The following is a 24,920-nucleotide window of genomic DNA, read 5'->3' on the forward strand; positions in this document are numbered from 1 at the left end:
GCTCAGTCATGTCTGACTCTTTGTGACCCCATGGACTATACAGCCCATGAAATTCTCCAGGCCAGAATTCTAGAGTGGGAGCCTCCAGAATACTGGAGCCTTTCCCTTCTCCAGGGGATCTTCCCAAACCAGGGATCGAACTCAGGTCTCCTGCATTGCAGGCGGATTCTTTACCAGCTGAGCCACAAGGAAAGCCCAAAAATAAAATCCTCGGCTGATATAGGCTGTATGTAGTCACTTAGGGAGGTTACAGGCCCTCCTGTGAGGGAGAGGATAACTGCAAAGTTTGCTCATAGCAACTTATTAAACCTTTCGTTAAAATACAGACATAAAGGAGACACAGAAATCCATGCCATCACCAAAGTGCTGATCCCCAGCCTTGGAGAATCTGTAGCAAGCTGGGGGTGGCGGGCAAGAGAAACCTAACATCATAAACCTAAATTCAATTCTGAACTAGAAAAAAATTTTCGTTTTTGCTATAAAGGGCAGAATGGGTCAGTTGATGAAAGGTGAATAAGGTCTCCAGGTGATGAAGGTCTCCTGTAATGATGTTAATTTCCTGATGGGTAACTTTACTTGGCTATATAAGAGACTATTCTTGTTTTTAGGAAATATTCACTAAACTGTTTGGGAGTAAGCCTGCAGCTTATTCTCAAATGGTCTACATAATAATAATACAGGGGATTAAAGTTAACATTTGGGAGTCTAGTTGAAGAGTATATGGAATTCTTTATTCTTGCAAAGTTTCCATAAGTCTATAATTATAAAAAAAAGATTATGAGAGACTGCAGTATATAAGCAAAAACAAAACAACGATGACAAACCGTGTTTGCTACAAGCCTGGGCCTGTGGGCTGATGTCACCTCTGGGTTGCCAGTTTGCAGTCTCCAGTTTAAAGCTGTTTTCTTGAGTTGATTTTGAGTGAAGTCTGATAACAACCATGACCAGAGCTGGAGAGTGCTTTGCTGCATCTGGAACTTTTAAAGCAGCTTAGCACCAATGAGGAAGCTGCAGAGACAGCCCTTATATAAATAATCGATTTGCTAATAAAGGAGTTTCCATCTGAAGGCAGCCCCAGTCCTCAGAGACAAGGAAGAGTGGTTGTGGTCCAGACAGTCTTCCCCTGCGGAAGTCCTGCATTTCATCAGCTGTCTTTGGAGAGGTGCAAGCAGCCTTGCCCCCCAGTTCCTGGTCTCAGCCATACACAGCACTGGGGGGTGGTATCTAAGAATCTTTCAGAACTCCACTGTTGAGGAAAATTTATTTATATCAATAAAAGAGGAAAAGAAACTTTAAAGTTGAATTAAGTTAGAAAGGAAGAAAAATGTGTTTCGGTATCGGAAAGGGAAATGTTGTTCTTGGCACATCAAGCTTTTCTGAGTAGCAGCAGGGCCTCCTTCAGGGGCCCCGTGCAGCACATGGGATGGTCTCATTTGAAGGTGCAGCCCCGTCTGCCAGAGCCAGGATACGTTTTAGCAGTTTGCAGATTGACCCAGGGGACCTTCCTTCCACCTCTCCCTTCTCATTCTGCAATTGTACTTTCCTGGTTAATAGGTCTGCAGGCCAAGGGGAGCACGGGCCAGGAATACTAAAGTCAGAGGAGGCTCCCTGCTGATTGGGCCTTGGAAAGGCCAAAGATGATTGCTGATGAAAAGACAGTTTGTTATTCTCAGAGTTTCCAAGAGAAGGGTTTGCACTATGCCGCGGGGAAGTGGGGGGTAGCACACACGAGGAAGAACCAGATTGGGTCAGGAGGCACAGCAAGAAAGGGAAACTGGGGCAGGAGATTTTACTGTGGTGTCAATGGAAAGGAACAAGTGAGACAGGTTAGCCAGTTTAGGATTGGCTAGTTAGAATAGTTTCAGTGGGCTCTAGGATACAAGGACTATCTGTAGTCTGGTACCTGGTCCTAAGGGGATTAGGGCAGTAGCGGCCTGGGGTATAATAGCTCCATCAAGGAGGTGGCTCTGGATTGACTGATTTGCATGAAAGACATGCTGGTTTTGTTTTTTTAATTTTTGGCTGTGCTGTCTTCGTTGCTGTGCGGGCTTTTTCTCTAGTTGCAGAGAGCAGGGGCTGCCCTCCAGTTTGGGTACAAGGGCTTCTTCTTGTGGTGGCTTCCCTTATCGTGGAGCACAGGCTCTCGGGTGTGTGAGTTTCAGTAGTTGTGGCTCCCGGGTTCTAGAGCAGAGGCTCAGTAGTTGTGGCGCACGGACAGGCCCAGTTGCTTCATACAAGTGGGATCTTCCCGGACCAGGGGTCAAACTCACGCCTCCTGCATTGGTAAGCAGACTCTACCACTGAGCCACCAGGGAAACCTGGAAGACATGTTTTTAACAAGTTATTTGCTTTCTCCAGGAATGAGGTAGCCCTGGGATGGGCAGGGACTCCAGAGTCAGCAGGGCCCCAGGATGTCGGAACATCAGAGCAGGCATGGCTGATACAACCATTCGTAGGTTTTCCAGCCAAGAGCCCAAAGGTCTCAGCCTACAGCCGACAACTGGCATCAGCCACAATGTAAGAACGTGAGCTTCCAGACGATTCCCGCCCCAGCCTTCAAGAAGCACCGGTGACACCACGTAAAGCAGAGCCGAGCTATGCCTGTCAAGTCCTGCCCAAATTGTAAGCTGTATGCATAGAAATATTTTTTTTAAGTGTTCGAGTGATTTTTATACAACTGTAGTAACTTGAGCTAAGCTGAACGAATTCTCTATTTTGAATTTAAACCGGGGTTTATGGAAATAGGCTTCCCTGGTGGCTCAGATGGTAAAGAATCTGCCCGCAGTAGAGACCTGGCTTTGATTCCTGGAGAAGGGAATGGCAACCCACTCCAGTATTCTTGCCTGGAAATCCCCATGGACAGACAGAGGAGCCTGGCAGGCTACATACAGTCCATGGGTCGCAAAGAGTCAGATATGACTGAGCAACTTAAACTTTCACTTTCACTTTTTACGAAAACGAGTGAGTCAGGAGTTCCCTGATGGTCTCGGGGTTAGGAGTCTGGGCTTTCACTGCCCTGGACTAGGTTCAGTCCCTGGTTGGGGAACTGAGATCCGGCAAGCCACGCAGCATGGCCCCCCAAAATGAAAATGAGTGAGTTGCTAGCAGGAGACAAGTGCTTAGACCCTAAGTGAGTCTCATTCGTGACTAATGACTTATTCTGGAATAACAGGTGCTCTGGGCTGGAGTGGCCCTGATCCTGAATGTCAGGATCCAGCTCCTCATGTCAGTAGTGGGACCTCAGCATCCCTGGGACCTTCAGGTGGTGGGCTTCTCCAGGATCTGAGTTAGTTAGGCTCCTGTGAGGCCTTGGGTGGGGCAGAGAGCCCTGCTGTGAGACCCCCATGCTGGCCCTTCCCTAAGAGAGTCTCATTCCTTGCAGCCAAGTGGGCCTCTCATCACTGGGGCCATGTGGTACCCAGCCAGAGCCTGGCATACAGTAAGCAAGCAAGATGAGGGGCACTCACCCACCTTCATCACAGGGCTCACGGAGACAGAAAACATTGAAGAGTTTTGTGAACACTCAAGGTCTGGCCACATTCATATGGGTGACTAGTGTCTTCTTCGTTTTTCCAAAGTATTTTACTTTTACTGTTTTAAAAATAATTTTTAATCATCCAAAGATGTCCAGAAACTTCACTTCCTTGGTCCCGTCTCCAAGCTCAGACTGCGAGGGGTGCCCTCTTCTGGTTTGCACTCATTCCAGAGCCTTCTGGAACCAGACCGTCATCTGCCTGCTCCTGCCTGCAAAGGGGAGGCTCAGAGAGAGGGAGCACTTGCCCCGGGGCCTCTTTCAGCAGAGACAGGCCCGCATGCCCACCCACCCACCGCAGCCCAGCACTCAAGTGTAGAGCACAGGGAATGCAGCCACGGCCATGAGACTGTGTAGTCAGCTGAGTACGGTGGTGGTTCCCTGGGGTGAAGCTTTAGGGGTGTTGGGGGGCAGCAGTGCAGGGAGATCAGGTGTGGCAGAGGCCCATTGACACAGTGTGGGGGTGGGGAACTAGGGAGGGGGAGACTGGAGGAGGAAAGGAAGAGGGAGGGAGGGAGAGTGGAATCAAGAAGTGGGCTGATTTATTGAGATCATTTTTTTTTCTCCCTGTGTTCTCCATTCCTCCACTTCCAAAAGAGATAGGCTGGGCCTCTCTCCCTCTAGACCTCTGGGGACATTTGAGGGAAAAATAGAAATTGCCGACAGATGCTCCCTTGCCCTCACTTGTGTTCGTATACATGGAGGAGTGTTTGGGACCAGGAGTGTTCAGGACCACGAGGGCAGGAGACCAGGGTTCCAGGGAGGGCTGGAGAGCGAGGAGGGGGCAGTGCCAAGGTGGGAGAAACCAGCCTGGGCAGAGACGGCCCTGTCAAGGGTGTGCCCTGTGTCCTGGCATGAGTGTGAGCCTGTGCACACAATGTTCTTGTGTGTGCCAAGCTGTGTGTCCGTGACCAGACTTGCCCAGCAAACAGGTCATGCCACAGACCGCAGGCAGGTCTGGGTCTGTCCCTGTTGGGTTACGCAGCCTCAGCAAGCACAGGTCAGGGAGCAAAGGGGACACCCGTGCCTGGGCCAGAGCCAGGGGCTGAGGAATGTAGGTGGGAGAGGCCAGCTGCCAGCCGCCAGGCCAGAGCAGCCTCCACCAGCCTGGCCAGGTGACACTGAGGACCCGACACGGGGCAGGTGTTGAAGGGGCAATCCATGTATGGGCCCACCTCACGGGGCTTCATTGGCTCCAGAGTCACCAAACCAACCTAGGACTTGGTGACTCGGCCCCTTTAAGCAGCAAAGCCACTGCTGCCATGGACGAAGTGACAGGTCTGCCCTGCCACTCTGCCTCTGTAGCGGTTGCTTTGTAACAGGGTTTCAGGGTGAGACCATGTCCTCCCCATACTCAGGGCTCCAGGGAAGACCGAAACACAGGGCTGCGTCCCCTCAGTCCACTCAAGTTCTCTGGGCAGGGCGGATCTAGAATTTTGGAAGTAGAGGGGAAGTGGCTAGGGTATCCTCTTCCAGGGAGGCTTCTTGGATCTGGGTACCCCAAGGATGCAACATCTCAGCCCCAAGGCTCCGGAGTCTATCTGAGCTCCAGCTGAGTCTTGCTCTCAAAATCTCCAAACGCATCCTGACCACCACCTTTACTCCACGTGTCCTTTTGTGTCTGTACTTGGGACTGCTGGCTGACTGCCCTTTTCTCCTTCACCAGCAGCCAGCATTCACTCTGCCATTTCAGCTCCTACTCCAGCACCGGCTGCCAAGTGGAACACATCACTCTAATTCCCTTGCTCTCCACCCCTGCAGACAGGCACCCCAGCCCTCACATTCCTGAGGGATTTTCTGTTAATACTCGGGGAAAGGCTGGGCAGATGTGCACATCACAACAGCCAGATGAAGTTGGGGGACACGACTGAGCTGTATCCTATCTAGCTAGGATACCAGCCCCCCAGGGAGCTGGCAGGGAGAGAGGCCAGCTTCCGTATCCAACTGGGCACATGAAAAGGACCTCACAACATGGGGGCCACCAGAGGGCAGGCTACACCTGCTGGACCACTGGCCCAGTAGCGGGCATTATTCTTGGGAGTGAAGTCTGGAGTAGACTTCACTATTGGCAGCAGTGCGTCTGCCATTTCCTGGAGAAGTATTTTCAGTATCCCACTCCAGTATTTCTTGCCTGGGAAATCCTATGGACAGAGGGGCCTGGTGGGCTACAGTCCATGGGGTTGCAAAGAGTTGCACACGACTGAGTGACTAAGTGCGCGCCTGCACACACGCACACTCACACACACACTCACACACACACACTCATCCTTGGGAGTGAACTATCTCTAGGTGGGAAGGATCCTGTGTACAGATCCCACCTGGATACAGATGGAAGGCATCTCTGGGGACAAGGCAGAGGGAGAAGATGATTGAGAGGCCCCAGCTGGCAGTGGACACAGGCGTTTAGTTGAGGGACCCGTGTGTGATGGGGGGAGGAGGGGTTCTTGAAAAGCAAGAATCGGGATGTGGGGAAGCATGGGTATTAAGGGTTAAAAATTGAGCTGCTGAGGAGCCCTTAAGAATGGTATCCTGGGGCAACCTGAGTGAGGAACAGACAGGGTGTCTTGGGGCATAAGGAAGCCTGGGGGCTCCCCAGTTCCTTGATCCTCCAGGTGATGGGAGGGGCAGCAAGAGCTCACATCCTCCCCCTAGGGACCTCCAGCTCCTCCATTCCGGGGATCTGTTCCAGACCATTCTAGCCCCGGCATGTACTGTGGTTTAGTTCTGTGAGCCAGTAGAGTCCCCCTCCCATTGTTGCTTAAGCTGGCTTGAGTTGTTTTTCACTTCAACCTACAGATCTGAACTAGTTTCTTAAATGATGCCTCTGCCTTGCCCAACAAGTATCAATGGCCTCAGATCACCCGCAGGTTAAAGCCCAAACTCAACCTGGCCTTCAAGACCATAATCTCTTCCTTCATCATTATGTCCTCCTGGTCCTCAATGCAGCCTTCTCTGTGGACACTATGGATGGAAAAGTCCTGTTGCCCAGAATCTGAAGGCTTCAAAAATGACGTTGTTAGCATCATCTCCTCTGAGGAGACCCCCTGGACTGCTGCCAGTCTCTGATTAGTTCTCTACCTCTTCCATTAGGCTGCAAGCTCCTTGAGGATGCTTTGTCTACTGCATTTGGCCCAAGCCTGGCTCACTGAAGGCACCCAATATACACCTGGAGGATATACAAAAGGACCTCTGTGGGTGTAGCTTGTCCTGCCTAAGCTAAAGCAGGCCTTTGGGGAACTGACTTCAAACTCTGAGCCTGGTTCACAGTATGAGAGAAGGAATGTAGCCTGGATAAACCTCATTCAGTCCCAAGGTGACCCCAAGAGAGAGATCGTGGGTGGGCTCAGGTTCACAGCCACTGGACTGACCATCAGGAATCTTTGCCCAGATCCCACTCCCACTTCTTTCCCAACAGAAGACTTGGCACCCTCAGGCTCTGCTCCTAAAAGGAACCAGGAAGATAGAGCCAGAAGCAGAAACAGTTGGAATCAGAGAAAGACAGAGACACAGAAAAACAGGTACAGAAACTAACAGACAGACAGAATATGAGACTGAGATGCCCACAGAGAAGAGAGAAAAGCAGAGGGAGAGGAGAGCCTGGAGGGAAGAGGTTCAAAACCACAAAGCAGAGTAGGGGCAGGCTGGGAATGGCAGATCCAGAGCACACCGCCCTCCGCTCCTTTCTGGGTTAATGCAGCATCATCCGTGGGTTTCCCTGCCTCCTGCCCTGCCCCAACCCTGTTGGTCAATAGGAACTTTCTAAACACATATCTGAACCTGTCATGCCCACAGTCCCCAGAGTAAAGCACAGGTGCCTCTCCTGGGTTATGACTGCTTTACACATCACCAGAGCTGAAAACTCCAGCCACTGCAGACTTTTCCCCACGCGTGCTCTCCACCACCACTAAGCCTGGCAACATGCTGCTGTTATCTCTGCTGGGGACACTCCTTCTGTATCTTTCCCCAGTCCCCCTGTCTTCAAATCACCATGTTGATCTCAACACCCAGTGTTCCTCTGACAAGGGCAGCCTCAGAGCAGTGTCACCCCATCCCTCACCTCCTGGTCCAACTGCCCCCTCCCACCCTGGGGTTCTCCCCAGGAATGTCTGGGAGACTCCAGGCCAGGCCGCCCCCACCAACACTCCCACCTTCCCTCCTGCTCTTTCTTTGCACCTCAGGGCCAAAGCTCACCAGGCCTGGACTCTTGCCCATCCCCCCAAATCCTTGGTATCTATCTCTGCCCCTCAGTCTGTGCAACTCTTTCTTTTTAGGGCTGTGGTGGTCCTTCCTACATTTTATATTTGTCTCTCAAAAAATCTTATCCACCAATTTTTTCTGTTGAAAGAATCCTATTTAAATCAAGTGAATTGAAAAATATTAAATAGTGCAAGGACACTGCATGAGAGGAGTTTGGAAAATGTGACTGACCCAAGATTTTGGTGCACTGTCCTCTTAGAGCCCTTTTACTGTTTGTTTACTGCCTTCCTCTCTGGGGCTGGATGTGCTTTGCCTCTGATAACTGACACCTGTCCTTGGGTCACTGGGGCTGCTCTCTGCCATTCCCGGAGAGCCCAAAGTGCTGGGGGCTTAAGGCCCCCAGGACAGCTGCTAGATAGCACTGATGTGTGAGTATCATAATCCAGCTCCCCAGCCCTCATTTTGTGTTACTCTGAGATCTTGTGTCTAGAACAGAACCCAGCAGCACATAGTGGGTACTCAATATAATATTCATTGAATGAACAAATGATGCCAAGTGTATCGATCTGATCCTTTGTAATTTCTGGACTTTTTGTTTCTCTTAGGTCTTTACCATCCAAGATTTTTTAAAAAGCTTCCCCCATTATTTGTTCTGGTATATTTACATATGAATTTTCTATATTTAATTCACTGATCAATCTTGGTATCTTATAAGGTACCAAGGTCAATATGTTGTTTCCCTCATGGCTAATCAGTTGTCCCAGTAGCAATTCTGAAATCTTTCCTTCATCTGAAAAACCAAGATATTATGTAAGACTCATTCAGTGAGGTATTATGCAATCATGTAGAATGGTAGTTATGATGATTATGTCACCACATAGAAAAATGCTCACCTTATAATTTTAACCATGGTTTTTTTATAGCTACATAAAAATTATGTCAACATATGGGCAAGGACAGGGAAAAGAGGCTGACCTAAAGAGGATGATAGTGCTTTGGGTGAACTTGTCCTTTGATTTTTATTCATACTATGAAATAAATAATATATTGAAACTTTAAATGAATAGAATATAGAGAAGGAGTGAAAGCAAGTTATTTTCTTGCTTGAACCTGAGATAAAGAAGGGAAAGATAGGTTTTTTATTCTATTTTTCAGGTGGTCTCAGGAAGCTGAGGAAGGTGGAGGATGCAGGTATGGGAAAATTGTTACTGGAGGGTCCTGGGGAAAATCTATAGGACAGGAAAGGCCAGACTGAAGATAATCTGTGTATAAAAATTACTTCCTTTGGCTCTGAGCTGTTTCCCAGCCTCAGCTAAGTAGCAGAACCTCTGACAGTCCCCCAACCAAAAGGAATCCAGACCTTACCTCACGTGAGTGCACATGCTCACATCACCTTGCCCTGGATAATGGGATGCTTCACTAACTGGGCAGCAGGGATGCTGATCTCTGTGTTTATATACCAAGAACTGTAGAACTGTATCACCTTGCACAGCTATCTCTGGCAGATCCCTCTCTGACCTCTTGGAATTTAATGGTTTTTAAAAATTCAATTCAGAGAACATTTGTGTGTATATATTATATATATATATTCTGTTCTTTTAAAGTTTCAACTTGTTCTATTCCATAAGTATTACTAGAAATCAAAGGACAGGTCCACCCAAAGCCCTATCATCTTCCTTGGGTTATATATATACACACATATACATATATATGAATGCATGTCTATGTATATATATTATTGAAATACAGTTGATTTACAATGTTGTGTCAGTACATCAGGGTGGTTCAGTCATACATATGTATATATACTCATTCGTGTTCTTTTCCATTATGGTTTATTACAGGATATTGACTATAGTTTCTTGTTCTATACAATAGGACCTTATTGTTTATCTGTCCTACGTGTAATAGCTTGCATCTGCTAGTCCCAAACTCCAATCCGTCCCTCCCCTGCCCGCACTCCCTCTTGGCAACCACAAATCTGTTCTCTATAAATGTGAGTCTGTTTCTGTTTCATAGGTAAGTTCACTTGTATCATGTTTTAGATTCCACGTGTAAGTGGTATCATATGGTATTTGTCTTTCTCTGCCTGACTTACTTCACTTAGTATGGTAATGTCTAGGTCCATCCAAGCAGCTGCAAATGGCATTTCATTCTTTTTATGGCTGTGTAATATTTCATTGTGTGTGTGTATATATATATATATATGTAGCACATCTTCATCTATTCATCTGTCTATGGGCATTTAGATTTGTTTCCTTGTCTTGACTATTGTAAACAGTGCTGCTGTGAACATAGGGGGTGCAAGTTTTATTGGAATATGGGCCCAGGGTTGGGACTTGTGGATCATACATCAACTCTGTTTTGGGGGAGGTTGCACCAGGTCTTAGTTGCAGCACGTGGGATCTTTAGTTGTGGTATGCGAACCCTTGGTTGCATCATGTGGCATCTACTTCCCAAACCAGGGATCAAAAGCAGGCACCCTGCATTGAGAGTGTGGAGTCTTAGCCACTGGACCACCAGGGAAATCTCAACCCTGGTTTTTGCAGGGAACCTGCATACTGTTCTCCATAGTGGCTCTACCAATTTACATTACCACCAACAGTGTAGGAGGGTTCCCTTTTCTGCATTCAGAGAGCATCTTAACTTGCCAGCCCCTGGGCCAGCCATAATCTCAGAACAAAGAGAAAAGCATTATAAGTGGGGACAAGGGAAGTTCTCAGTGCCATGGGGCCCTAAGTTGCTCTGCACTAGGGAGGGTTAGGCCAGGCATGTGCTGGAGACTGGGTTACTCACACTAAGACTTGCCTTCCTAACCAGAAGGGCACTTTGCTTCAACCTTCATGGTTCAGCTGCCCCAGGCAATTCACTGCAGTCCCAAAGGAGCCGACATAAGAGCAGCTTACTCACAGGGGAGCACACGCGAGGCAGCCGGCTCCTGGCCCTACTCACAAGCTCAAAACCCAGATGTAACTTGAGGTCCTGGATTTGGGGGCAAATTCGCCGCCCCCCACTACCTTATTAGGTAGCTCCTCTGAAATGTTTCTTACCTGCCTCGGCTACAGGGCCCCTGTCCCAGGACTGTCTCCCACACTGGAACCCTATCTGCTCCACCTGATGAAGAGACCGGCTAGGTCTGCTGGCTGCCCTTTGCCAGAAGCGCTTGGGGAAGTGTACTTGAAAACTTAGAGGTTAGTTGCTTCCCCTGGTGAGCACGCGACCTGGCTCCAGGGGTTCCAGGGGTCGTGGAGTGAGAAAACGTCCCACCAACCTGGCTTCCTCTAAGCCACGACGAGGATGGACGTGAAATGCGCGCGCAGGGCGCTCCACGCCGCAGTTCGCCCACTCAGCCGTGCCCACCTACGTCACGCACCGCGGGCCCTCCCAAATCCTCCTGATTGGTGGAGAGCAAGCACGAGCGCTCCCGCCCCGCTCCCGGGCCCGCCCTCCTGCGGCACTGCCCCGCCCCCTGGCATACTGGTCTTCCAGCGAGCGCCCCTTCCAAGTTGCAAGGCGAAGGCGCGGGAGCGAGACGGCCCCCGGGCCCTCCAAGTGTGAGGGGGCACTTTGCCTTCATGCCAGCGCTCTGGCCCTCGCCCCAGGTTTGACAGTGGCTGCCTGCTCTTCAGAAGTACAGTCCCTGCTCAGCTCGGCAGCCACAGGCCCCTTACTCTCCTCAGCCTTCCACTCGCTCCCCAGGCTGGGCCCCTTATTGCAGAGCACCCGGAAATGCCCATTTTCCAGGTCCCGCTTGACGCCACGTGCCAGGAGGTTGGTCCCCGAAGACCCACAGTCCAGCACGCGGGCTCTCGAGGCCGATGCTGAAGTGGGTTCCTCAGGCATTCCATGCCTGGAGCCTCCAGCCCTGTCCGCGGACCCTTCCCCCACCCAACTCCTACTCTCTCCGGACCCTTCGGAATTCCCCACACTCTGGGACCTTCACCCCCGCCTCGCGCACCCTTGCGTCCCCCTGAACCTTCCTCACGCTCCCGAGTACTCACTCCCTCGCACCAGCGCCCCGAACCTCTCCGCGGGGTCGCTTCGCGGTAAGGGACCACTCTTAGCAGCCTCTATTCGCAAACCGCTGCCCTCCACGCCATGTGACTGAGCCCTCGCTTCCCGTGCCGGGATGTTCCTCACGCAGCACCTCCCCCAAGACACCCTCACGGGACCCTTCTCCCCATCCCTCGCCTCTACCTCCTATTCTTCCTTCCTTCTCCCGGTAAATATCCTTCCAAGGGCCCTCCTCACTCTCCCATCCGTGCGATCTCGCCTCGGACCCCGGGGCCCTACCCGCACCCCCGCGGGCCTCTGCCTAGCCCCCGACACCCCTCAGCGCACTCATCTGCCAGACTCCTCACGGCCTTCGCACCCCAGGCCGCTCACCTCACTCATCTTCCCAGGCCTCCTGACGCCCCACACACCTCGGCCCTCACATCGACCGCCAGGACCCCTCTGGAATCCCCTACACCCCAAGCCCGTCCCCCCCACCCCGCGTCTGCCCAAGAACCCCTCCCGCCCTCCACCCAGCGCTTCGGTCTCACCCCGCACCCCTCTCCCCCCGGGGCTGGCGGGCAGCGCCGGCGGCGGCGGAGGCCGGTCCCCCGGCCGGGACACACCCACCCGCCCGCCCTCCCGCTTTCCCTCGTTCCCTCCCTCATTCCCTCCCTCTCTCCCGCCCGCCCTCGCTCCTCGCTTGCTCCTTCCCCCTCGCCCGCTCCCGCTTCCCGCGGCGCCCGGCCTCCCGCTCCGCCTCTCCTTGCGCGGCTCTCCCGGGCGCGGCTCCGGGGTTCATGGTGACGAGGCGGCGGCCGCTCCAGCCCAGAGGCGGCGGCGGCGGCGGGAGCGGGGGCGCGAGCCCGGGCCGCCTCTCACAGAGCGCGGGGCCGGGCGGCGGGCGCGCCCAGGCGGCGGCGGCGAGCGCCCCCCCGGCCCGCGGCCCCGCGCGCCCCCCGCGCCGCGCGCCCGTGCGCCTGGCTGCCGGGGGGCCGGGCCGGCGGGCGGCCGCCGCGCCGCGCACCCATGGACGGCCCGGCCATCATCACCCAGGTGACCAACCCCAAGGAGGACGAGGGCCGGGCCCCGGGCGCCGGCGAGAAAGGTAAGGAGGGGCGCGGGCCGGGCGCAGGCCGGGGGCGTGGGCACTCCCCGCGCGACCGGAGTTGGCTGCCGGGCGCTGGCGCGGGCTGGGGGAGGGGTGCGTGGGTGCGGGGTGCGCAGCAGGGAGGCGAGCGGGCGGGAGGGGGAGTGTGCCCGCGCCGCTCGGGGCGCGGGAGGGGGCGTGCGCCTTTCTCCGGGTGGCGGCGATGTGGGGGTGACCCTGCGGGCCAGGAGTTTGTGTGTGCGCTCACGCGACGGAGAAGTTGTGAGCCCGCGTGTGTTTCTGGCAGGTTGGAAGTGTGTGTGTCGTGTGTATGCAGTGGGCAGAGGTTGGAAGGCTATGTGTGCACTTAACGGATAGGTTGTGAGTGTGTGTGTCTATCGGATTACGTGTGTGTGCACTTGTGTGTGTACACTTGCATGCTGTGGGTATGCACAGGCCAACTGAGAGATGGTAAAGGTGTGTGAGCACCGGTTTTCCCGACAGGCTGTGAGTGTGCTTGTGTACATTATGTATGTTTGTGTGTACCTGACTAGGAGGTTGTGGAGTTGTGTGTGTGTGTGTGCCTGCATGAGCCCGAGCCTGCAGAGTTTGTATGTGTTCATTCCCTACAGAGTTTGTGTATGAACATGACTGTGAGCTCACAGCACTGAACTGGCAGGTTGAGTATGTTGTGCCCATGGACTGGCAGGGTGGTGTGTGTGTGTGTGTGTGTGTGTGCAGTTACACCTAGGAAGACTGCGTGTGTGCTGTGCCTGACGATGAGCCTGTGTGTTCACCCGACAGTGAGGCTGTGTGCTTGGGTGTGTTTAGTTGGTTGCGCAAGTGGGGTGGGGGGAGCATTGCTGAGCTAGCCCCCTGCTTGACTCTTGCTGTCTCAGTGGCACCTGTTGGGTGCATCTACAGGGTTTGGTGGCCCCTTTAGGGCCCAGCTCTAACGGACCCTCGGAGGAGCCCTTGGGTGCCAGGTGTGTCCCTCCCGGGAGAGCCGGCACGGTGCTGAAGCACCTGGTTTGATTCCAGCACATTTTGGCCCCATCACCCACCCCTCATTGCTCTTTTCCTTTGTGTCCCTGCCCCTCTTGGAGGCCTGTTGTCCCCCTCTCTCATGAGCCCTGGTTACTGTCCCTCTAGTAAGCTGGCCTGAGCTTTGGACAGTTTTGAAGGGCCAAGGAATCTGGCTTGTTTTGTTCTGTGACTAAATCTTCCTGCTGTGTGCCTGGCAAACACCTGCACTGAGGTCAGGAGCAGCCCACTGGGATGCTCCCCCCTCCCCTCTCCAAGCCTGGCCTTTGACTTTGGCAGAGAGTCAGATTTCTTAACATGTGTTACTAACCTTGCTGTGCCAGTTGGGTGAGGTGTGCAGCTCTGCTGAGGAGTGGCATGGGGGTGGGGGAAACACTCCATTACCTCTCCCCAGGCAGGAATCCCTGGGCAAGCCCACCAGAGTCACCCCTCAGATTGGCGATTTGTCAACTCATTTGCAGTTTCCATAGACCGTAAACACTGTGTGTCTGCAGACTTGTTTTCTTTTGTGTAAAATTAGAAATCAGACTCCCCCCAGGCATGTTTCTGTGCCTTACAGAGGGGCTGAAGCACTGGAGGAGGCTGCTCCAGATGGATCTCCATGTCTCTCTGGGGCCCAAGTGGGCAGCGCCTTGCTTGGTCTGGCCTTCCTGTTGCTGGGGCTGTTGGTTCCTGGGGCCCGGGCCTGCTGTCCCTGGGCTGGGCATGTCCCCTCAGGGACAGTTTGCTTGGAGGCATCGAGGAGATTTGATGCCTCTGCTTCTCCTCCAGTGTGGATTGAGTGCTTTGTGTGATGCTGTGCCAGAGAGAATCCACAGCTCTTGTGATGAGAGGTGTGGCAGAAAGCAGGAAAATGTTTGTCAGGACTTCAGCCTTCCTACTGCTCCCCACCTGATTGCAGGAGCAGGCGCCTCCCCAACTTTCTCTTTTCCTCTAGCTCCTAAACTTTTAAAAGTGGAGACAGTTATCCAAAATTCAAACCATGTACAAATATTCAAGGATAGTGCTTGTTCTATTCAAGGATGGTGCCTGTTCTATTCAACTTGTTTATGTTTCTTTTCATGACAATCTTGTATTATCTTTAACTGCTTATTTTGTTTGTTTTCTAGCGTCAGATTGGTTGGTTGATAACTGATTAGAGGAATTCCTTACCTGCCTCTCTGGGGTGGGGTCGGTGGCTTCTTGTAGTCAGTGCTTCTTGTTGAAGCATTAAAATCTTACTCAGTTTAGTTTCTCACTTTAAAGCAAAATAATTTGGGTTAACTATAGTGTGGCAATAAACTGTAGAACCTAGCTTTGGAATACTTTGCTCAGATTCATAAACCACTAAACATGTTTAACAATGTTTCTTGCTTAAGCATGTTGATATATTTAGACAGGCACAATGGATTTTGTTATCACTCAAGTTTTAGGTGAACTCTTAATCGTTTTGATTTTAGTTATGCAGCCTGAAATGTAAGATTTTGTGATAGGAAAGAAACTCTTGGTTTTAAAAGTTTACTTTTATTTTTTGTTCTTAAAATAGGATTAATAATGACTGCCTTTTGGGTTTGATTTGGATTAAATGAGATGAAGTCTGTTAAAGACTCTGCCTGGTTCACCAGTGTGTCACTGTTGCATATACCTTTCTTTAGGTGGAGGTTTGCAGAGGAAGTAGTAAGTGTGGGCTGGGGCCCGGGTTGTTTGCACAAGTTGAATTACTTTTTGACACTTTGCCACGTGGTAGTGAGCACTCAGACATGATTGTCCCTGTCGGAGGTGTGGCCTGTCACCGAAGATTTATTTTGTAATCGTGTTTGACTTGACTGATAGTATAAAGATACAGAGGCAGTTTTCGGTGTGAGTTTAGCCCAGGCTGCTTTACTATCTGGAAATTTACAAATCAATAAGAAAAAGTCTAACAATACAGTAGAAAAGTGGTCAAGAGATATGAACAAGAAAAATTGTAGAAGAGGAAATTTGAATGTCCAATAAATGTATGAAATGATGCTTTACTTCCTGTGAAATTTTTCTTCTGTGTCAGCTTGTTTAAACATTGAAATGACTGACAACATTCAAAGTAAACAAAAGTTTTGGGAAAGGAATACTGTTATAAACCTTTGTGGGAGAATGAAGTGAGTACAGACTTTTTAGAGAATATTTGAGTACTGAATCTCTTAGAAACATATTTGGCTGCAAGTAATAGAAAACCAGACTTAACACTGTAGCTTAACCTGGCAGAGGTTTATTCTTGTCACATAGCAAGCAGTCTGGAGGTACCTGTCGATAGCTTTAGTTCGGCAACTCATTAGTATCACAGCTGACATCACTGTGATTCCCTTAACTTTACTACATGTTGTAATGTGGCTGCCACCCCTTCAAACACCATAGCCACCTTCAGGGAAGGAAAAAGGTCCAGCTATTTTTAACTGGAAAGCACAAATATTGCTAGGGACCACCCAGCAAACTTTTGGTGATGTTTAATCGGCCAGAACTGGGTCACATGGTCACTCCAACCTTTGGTTTGGACGCAGGAAAGAAGATAATTGGGAATAGGTGGGAACGGGTATAATCTCAGCCAATCAACAATATTGGTGATACCTGTGAAGCCAGGTATACTTCTGGGTTTCTGTCCTAGAGAAAAAGCCTTATATATGCTACAGGAAACACATACAAGGATTTTCACCAATGTCTACATTGCTTGCAATATAAAAAATCGGAAACATCCTAAGTGCCAAAGGATTAGACTGTAGTACGTCAATACCACAAAATACTATAAGGCACTTAGAAAGAATGAATTAAATTAGATCTAAGGATACTAACACGCACATTTCCAAGAGATTTTAAAGCAGGGTGGGGGTAAAGTAATTGAATAATATAAACAGTGTGATCCTGTCTGTATTTTAAAAAATATCAGACACACAGACATAAAACTGTACATATGTCTAGAGACACACAAAAAATAATCTGAAAAAATACTTCAAACGAACAACAGTGATTTTCCCTGGGGAAAAGACTGAGCTGGAAAGTGAGGGAACTTTGCCTTTTTGTTTAAATATTAATGAAAATGTCCTTGTGTTTTACAGATGAATTTTTTTAACAAAAGGAAATTTCCCATAGCTATTTGGAGGAAAATAAGTAATTAAAGGGAGTTGAATAATAATAAAACAAAAGCCTCTCAATTAATATGCAACATTATCAAGCACATATCAGTTCTTGCTGAACAGTTAATTATTCTGTAAGCTAATGCATGTCCCTTGATGAGATTTCTGTAGGCAAGTTTGTTTTGGCAGATTTTTGGCCCAGGATACTAGGTATATTTCCTCCACATGTTTGCGACACTTAAGCTTAACTCAGAAACCTTTAACCTTTGGGCTGCTAACAAAATTACATCAAGGAGAAGATTCTTGGAAGCAATAGTTATTTCAGATGGTGGAACAAATTTGAAGTAGATTCAATTTGATTAACTTTTTAATATTAAACTTTTTATTCAGAAATGACTCTTAAGTTTACATGCAGCTGTAAGCAGTCACACTGACCCCCCTACCTAGTTCCCACTAATGTTAGCATCTTGCCAAACCTTTGTACAAAATCATTGGTGTGGTCAGGACACAGAATTCCATCAGCTCAAAGATCCCTCATGGTGCCGTTTTATAACTACACCTAGTTTTCTTCCATTCCCACTCCTTCTCAGCCTGTTGGAAACCACTCGTCTGTTCTTCATTTCTGAAATTTTGTCATTTTAGGAATGTGTATACATGGAATCAAACAGTGTGATCTTTTGGAGTTGACTTTTTTCATTCAGCTTAATTCTCTGGATTTTCAGTCAGGTTGTTGCCTATATCAGTATTTTCTTCTTTTTTATTGCAGAATAGTATTCCATGAGATGAATATACCACAGTTTAACCAATCACTCTTTGAAGAACATCTAATCGTTTCTGAATTTGGGCTATTACACATAAAACTGCTATAAACGTTAGTGGACAGGTTTTTGAGTAAAGAGAAGTCATCATTTCTCCAGGAAAAGTACCCAGGCATGCAATTGCTGGATCATATGGTAGTTGCATATTTGCTTTTTAAAGAAACTGCCAAACTGTTTTCCAAATTAAATGTACCAGTTTATAATCTCACCAGCAATTCTTGAAAGATCTAATTTCTCCACATCCTCACCAGTGTTCGATATCACCTTTTTGTATTAATCATTCTGATATGTGTGTAGTGGTATCTCATTGTGGTTTTAATTTGGATTTCTCTGATGGCTAATGATGTTGAACTTCTCTCCATGTGCTTTTTCCTTCTGTATATCTTCTTTGATGAGATGTTCCTTCTTGTCTTTTGTTCATGTTCTAATTGGATATTTCTTTCACTGTTGGGTTTTGAGAATTCTTTTCAATTCTCGATGTTAGTCCTTCATCAGGTATGTGGTTTGCAAATATTTCCTCCTTATCTGTAGCTTGTCTATTCATCCTCCTTACACAGTATTTTGCAGAACAAAAGTTTTTAATATATCAATTTTTCCTTCAATTGGTTGTGCTTTTGAGGTCAAGTCTAAGAACCCTTTATCTCACACTAGACCTGAGTGTTTTGTCATATGCTCTTCCCAAAAGTTTTGTAGTTTTATGTTTTACATTTAATACCATTATCTGTTGTGATTTCATTTTTGTAAGGTGAAAGTGAAAGTGTTAGTTGCTCAATTGTGTCTGACTCTTTTGACCACATAGACCATAGCTTACCAGGCTCCTCTGTTCGTGGAATTCTCCAGGCAGGAATACTTGGAGATCCCCCTTCTCCGGGGGATCTTCCCGACACAGGGATTGAACCTGAGTCTCCTGCACTGCAAGCAGATTCTTTATCATCTGAGCCGTCAGGGAACCACAACTAGATTAAGTTTTTTGTCTCTGACTGTCTAATCACTTTAGCCACATTTGTTGAAAAGGCTTTCCTTCCTCTTTTGAGTTTCTTTTGCATTTCAAATCAGTGTATCAGTCAAAAACCAGCGCGTCATATTTGTGTAGGTCTCTGAGTTTTCTATTTTATTCCACTGATTTATGTGTCTGTCCCCTCTGCCTATACCACTGTCTTGGTTATTGTAGCTGTATATTAAGTCTTGAGATAGAATAGCCTGATTCCTCCAAATTTTGTCTTTTGTTTTAGCAGTTCTAGTTCCTTTCTCTATATATTCTATATATACATATATATTACAATAATCTTGTCTCTATCTACAGAAAGCTTGCTGAGATTTGATAGGAATCAAATTAAGCCTGTGTGTCAGTTTGGGGAGAATTAACATCTTCACTATATTGAATCTTCCAGTTCATGACCGTGGTCTTTCCATTTATTGAGATATGGTATTCTTTGATTCTTTCATCAGGGGTGTATAGGTTTTCAGCATACAAGTCCTATTAATGTTTTTATTAGATACGTATCTAAGTGGTTGCTGCTGCTGCTGCTGCTAAGTCGCTTCAGTCGTGTCCGACTCTGTGTGACCCCATAGACGGCAGCCCACCAGGCTCCCCCATCCCTCGGATTCTCCAGGCAAGAACACTGGAGTGGGTTGCCATTTCCTTCTCCAGTGCATAAGAAAGTGAAGTCACTCAGTCGTGTCCGACTCCTAGCGACCCCATGGACTGCGGCCCATCAGGGTCCTCCGTCCATGGGATTTTCCAGGCAAGAGTACTGGAGTGGGCTGCCATTGCCTTCTCCAATCTAAGTGGTTACATGTTTCTTTTTTTTTTTTTTTTTTTGAGTGATTTTAGTTATGTTTTTAATTTTGGTATTCACACGTTCGGTACTAGTATATAGGAATGCAGTTAATTTTGTATGTCTTTGTTATGTCCTCTATACTGAACTCACGTATTAGTTATAAGAGACTTTGTATGTTTTTTGAGGCTTTTAACATAGAAGGCTTTTAAGATGTCATCACATAAGAACATTTCTATTTCTTCCTTTCTGATTTGTATGCCTTTTATTTCTTTTTCTTTATTGTGTCGATGAAAACTTAGAGAAGTATGCTGAATAAGAGTTGTGAGAATGGACATCCTTACCTTGTTCCCATTTCAGTCTTTTACTGTTGTAAAAGTATATTGTTGGCTATTGTTGGCTGTTTGTGTATGTATGTGTGTGTATGTCTTTATTAAAAGGTTAAGGAAGTTCTCCTGTATTCCAGTTTTTCTGAGAGTTTTTATCAGAGATGGATGTTGAATTTTGTCATATGTTTTTCCTGTATCAATTGATATGATCATGTGAGTTTTCATCTTTGGTCTATTAATCTGGTAGATTACACTGATAGATTTTAAAATATTGAACCATCCTGTATGCCTAGAATAAGCCTCATGATTTTGTATGTAATTCTTTTTGTGTATTAATGAATTCTCATTGCCACCATTTTGTTAAGGATTTTTGCATCTGTATTCATGAGTGATATTGGTCTATGCTTTTCATTTTGGGTATGGTCTTTATCTAATTTGGTGCCAACTTTGTAAAGTAAATTGGAAAGTATTCTGTTCTCTTTTCTGGAAGAGATTGTGTAATACTGGTATTCATTCCCAGTGAAATCGTCTGGACCTGGAGATTTCTTTGGGTGGAATTTTTAAATGACAAATTCAGTTTCTCTAATAGTTATAGAGCTATTCAGATCATCTCTTTTATATGGGATAAGTTGTGTCATTTTTGTTTTTTGAGATTTGATGCATTTCATCGAAGTTGTCATATTTGTGTGTAGAGTTGTTCATAGTATTATTCCCTCATTATCTATTCGATGCTTGCAGGGTCTGAAGAGACAGCCCCTGTTTCTAACATCCCCACTTTCATTTGTAATATTGGTAATTTGTGTCTTCCATCTTATTTTTTGGTGAGACTTGATAGAGGTTTCTCAATTTTCTTGATCTTTAAAAAAAAAAAGACCCATTTTGTATTTCACTGATTTTTCTCTACCACTTTTAATGTTTTCAAGTCAACTGATAATCTTTTCTGTTCTTTATTATTTTCCTTCCTTATGCTTGATTTGGGTTTATTTTGCTCTTTTTCTAGGTTCTTGGAAGGGAACTTAGATTATTGATTTGAGACGTTTCCTTTTCCTAACATATGCATACTGTGCCACACGTTTTTCTCTTAGTATTATTTTTGCAATATCTCGCAAATTCTGATGTTATATTTTCATCTTCATTCAGTTCAATGTATTATTTTATAGAAAACTTCTTTTTTAATTTAGCTATTTTATTTAATTTTGTCTGTGCTGGGTCTTGGTTTCTGCGAGCCGGGGCTACTCTGCAGTTGCGGTGCGCAGGCTTCCGATTGCGGCATGCAGGCTTTGCGGCATGCGGGCTTCAGTAGCCGCGGCTCCCCAGCTCTAGTGCACAGGCTCACTAGTTGTGATGCACAGGCTTGGTTGCCCCACAGCATGTGGAATCTTCCTGGACCAGGGACTGAACTCATGTCCTCCACACCGGCAGGCTGATTCTTAACCACTCGACCACCAGGGAAGTCCTCGATGTTTGTTGTTGTTGTTTTTTAATATGGGCTTTATTTTTTAGGTTGGTTTTAGGTTCATAGCAAAACTGAGCAGAAAGTGTTCCCGTGTAACACTGACCCCACACAGTTTCAGCTCATCTGGGTAAATGCTGAGGAGCACCGTTGCTGTACTGTATGGTGAGAAGGCTTTTTGTTTCGTGAGAAACTGTCAAACTGTCTTCCAAAGTATCTGTATCATCTTTAGTTTTCAGAAGTTTAGTTATGATATGTCTCAGTGTGGATTTCTTCAGGTTTATTCTATTGGGGATTCACTTAGCTTCTTGAATTTGTAAGGTTGTCTCTTACAAAATTTGGGACGTTTTCAGCCTTTATTTTCTGAAGTACTTTTTTAGCCCTGCTCTTTTCTCCTCTTCTCCTGGGACTCTGATGACACAAATATGAGGTCCTTTGTTACAGGCCCACAGGTTTATCAATACCAACTACTCTTTAAAAAAAAAAAAAACTCTTCTGTCTGTTGATTCAGATTGGGCAATTTTGTCCTATCTCTGAGTTCAGTGATTTGCTCCTAGTCCCCTCCATTCTGCTATTGAGCCTATCCACAAGTTTTTTATTTCAACTTTTGTTTCACTTAAAATTTGCCATTCAGTTTTTCTTTATGTCTTGTTTTCCTTTGCTAAGACTTGCTGTGTCTTTGCTGAGGCTTTCTGTTTCCATTTGTTTTCAATATCTTCCTAATTGCTTTTACCATAGCTGCTTGAAAATTTTTGTCAGGTAATTGTAATAGCTTTCTTGGTGTTGGCCTCGATTGTCTTTTTTTCGTTGAGTTTGAGATCTTCTGGCTCTTGGTGTAACAAGTGAATTGCAGTTGAAATCTGGACTTTTTCTTATCATGTTATGAGAGTCTGCGTCTTATTTAAAGCTTCAGTTTTAGTTGGTTTTCTCTGACACTGCTCCAGCAGAGAAGGGGAAACACTGCCCCATTATTGCCAGGGAGAGGTAGAAGTCCAGGATCTCCACTTGACCTCTCCTGACAAACTGATGGGCAGGAAGGGAGTTTCAGCTCCCACATGATCTCTGTAGTGGGAGTGGGTGAGGCTAAAAACCCTGAATCTTCTTGTGCCTCCTCTGACACCTTGGTAGGAATGGAAGTCCAGGCTAGCCACATGGTCTTCACTGGCACCACTGGGAGAGGGAGGGACCCATTACCAGCAGTTAGGAGTGAAGGTCTCTTCTCCCCACATGGCTTTCTCAGCCACTGCCCCAGCAGGGTAGGGGGTGCCTCCTTATACCCTGGTTGGGGTGGAGATCTACATGCCCTTTGGGGTTTGCTGACCTCGGTGGGGTTGGGGCCACAGTGTGTGCGTGTGTGGTGTTCTCTGCAGCAGAGCAGTTTTATTATCTGAAAGTTTCCTGTCTTGCTAGACTGTCCCTTTTCTGGTCCTTTGGTTACAAAGAATAGGCTTCTGAAAGGACTTTTTTTTTTTTTTTTTTTTGTCAGCAGCTGTTGATTTTTGCCCATATCTAGCTCCTTTGGCTCTGAGTTTGGGTTATATGAGGCAAAAGAAAACCCAGGGGTCACCAGCCTTGGTTTAAGCTCTCAGCTCCCTCCCTGCTCTGCCTTCTTCCCCCCACCTTTCAGTCAGCTTGTGTTTGCTCTATAAACTGGGCTTTTAGTTGTACTAGTGGACAGATTAGGAAGAATTATACTCCATCTTCTTGGAAGTAGAAGTCCCCTGATTAATTTTTAGACCTATCCAAATTGTTTTAAGGAAGACTAGAATTGCAGAGTTGTCCCTTTAAAGGTTTATTTCAGCAAAGTGCTAGTGACTGATGTAAAAGTCAAATTGGGTTAGTGCTTTGAGAATCTTGATTGTCCCTGAAAAAGAGAAATGATAATGAATTCAGTGTGAAATCAAGTCTAGATCAGTGGGGCTTCAGTGACAACTGTTGTTGAGCCAGCCTTCAAAGGATGCATTCTTAAGCTTTCGTCTTAACACCAGAATTTAGATCAGCATTCTCGAATATCCTGAGTTAGATGTATTTTTGATCTAATATTCTGTTTGATTGGCAAGCAGGTTTAAACCTGTATCTTATCTTTCATTTTGTTTCTCAATTGAGAAAGCATCCATTTAAGTATATAGAAATGTCTTCCTGGGGTAAACACAAAGGAGCTTATCTCTGGTTTTAGCGCTGCTGGTTACTACTGGACAGAGCTCTCTGGCCAGTGACTGGAAAACTCTTCTTCTGTCTGTGCTGCCCTGGACGTAGGTCTGGGGGCTTCCAAAATTTGCCCCAGACTGCACTTGACTGCAGTGGCCCACGTCACAGGGGAAGTCCATATGCAAACGTAGGACTATACAGCCTCAAGTTTAACTCTGGAGCATTTGTTTATTTTCAGCCCAGTTTTATTGAGATGCAGTTGACATGTGACACTATTGAAGTTTAAGGTATACAGCATAATGACGTGACATACATACATATACACACATATAGTGAAATGATTACTACAGTGAGTTTGAACATCCATGACCTCATAGTTACCAGTTTTTTTTCTTATGATTATAATTTTTAAGATTCACTTTCTTCAGTTCAGTTTCAGCTCAGTTGCTCAGTCGTGTCCAACTCTTTGCGACCCCATGAATCTCAGCACGCCAGGCCTCCCTGTCCATCACCAACTCCCGGAGTTCACCCAGACTCACGTCCATTGAGTCAGTGATGCCATTCAGCCATCTCATCCTCTGTCGTCCCCTTCTCCTCCTGCCCCCAATCCCTCCCAGCATCAGAGTCTTTTCCAGTGAGTCAACTCTTCACATGAGGTGGCCAAAGTACTGGAGTTTCAGCTTTAGCATCATTCTTTCCAAAGAAATCCCGGGGCTTATCTCCTTCAGAATGGACTGGTTGGATCTCCTTTCAGTCCAAGGGACTCTCAAGAGTCTTCTCCAACACCACAGTTCAAAAGCATCAATTCTTCCGCGCTCAGCCTTCTTCACAGTCCAACTCTCACATCCATACATGACCACTGGAAAAACCATAGCCTTGACTAGATGGACCTTTGTTGGCAAAGTAATGTCTCTGCTTTTGAATATGCTATCTAGGTTGGTCATAACTTTCCTTCGAAGGAGGAAGCGTCTTTTCATTTCATGGCTGCAGTCACCATCTGCAGTGATTTTGGAGCCCCCCAAAATAAAGTCTGACACTGTTTCCACTGTTTCCCCATCTATTTCCCATGAAGTGATGGGACCGGATGCCATGATCTTCGTTTTCTGAATGTTGAGCTTTAAGCCAACTTTTTCACTCTCCACTTTCACTTTCATCAAGAGGCTTTTGAGTTCCTCTTCACTTTCTGCCATAAGGGTGGTGTCATCTGCATATCTGAGGTTATTGATATTTCTCCCAGCAATCTTGATTCCAGCTTGTGTTCTTCCAGTCCAGCATTTCTCATGATGTACTCTGCATATAAGTTAAATAAGCAGGGTGACAATATACAGCCTTGACGAACTCCTTTTCCTATTTGGAACCAGTCTGTTGTTCCATGTCCAGTTCTAACTGTTGCTTCCTGACCTGCATACAAATTTCTCAAGAGGCAAATCAGGTGGTCTGGTATTCCCATCTCTT

The 24,920-nt window shown here is 47.2% G+C and overlaps 1 protein-coding gene and 1 long non-coding RNA gene across 5 annotated transcripts in view; one reads left to right on the forward strand and one right to left on the reverse strand.

Annotated features, from left to right (window-relative positions):
- Positions 1 to 709: 709 nt before the first annotated feature.
- LOC147348024 (uncharacterized) lies at positions 710 to 3,758 on the reverse strand. Its single transcript, XR_015150909.1, has 2 exons — positions 3,472 to 3,758; positions 710 to 2,318 (listed from the first exon to the last, which is right to left on the reverse strand). It is a non-coding gene; the product is annotated as an uncharacterized LOC147348024 (long non-coding RNA).
- An 8,678-nt stretch (positions 3,759 to 12,436) lies between these two features.
- Positions 12,437 to 24,920, forward strand: part of CTDSPL (CTD small phosphatase like) — a 124,721-nt gene continuing 112,237 nt past the window's right edge. For all 4 annotated transcript variants that reach the window (XM_086365879.1, XM_086365878.1, XM_086365881.1 and 1 more), the window contains exon 1: positions 12,437 to 12,830. In XM_086365879.1, the coding sequence (XP_086222005.1) occupies positions 12,752 to 12,830 (79 nt within the window). In that variant the 5' untranslated portion in view covers positions 12,437 to 12,751. The remainder of the gene's footprint in view (positions 12,831 to 24,920) is intronic.

The sequence above is a fragment of the Bos grunniens genome, chromosome 22 (genome assembly GCF_055505025.1).
Source record: "Bos grunniens cultivar Pamir isolate PY7600 chromosome 22, Bosgru_T2T1.0, whole genome shotgun sequence".
NCBI classification, from domain to species: Eukaryota; Metazoa; Chordata; class Mammalia; order Artiodactyla; family Bovidae; genus Bos; species Bos grunniens.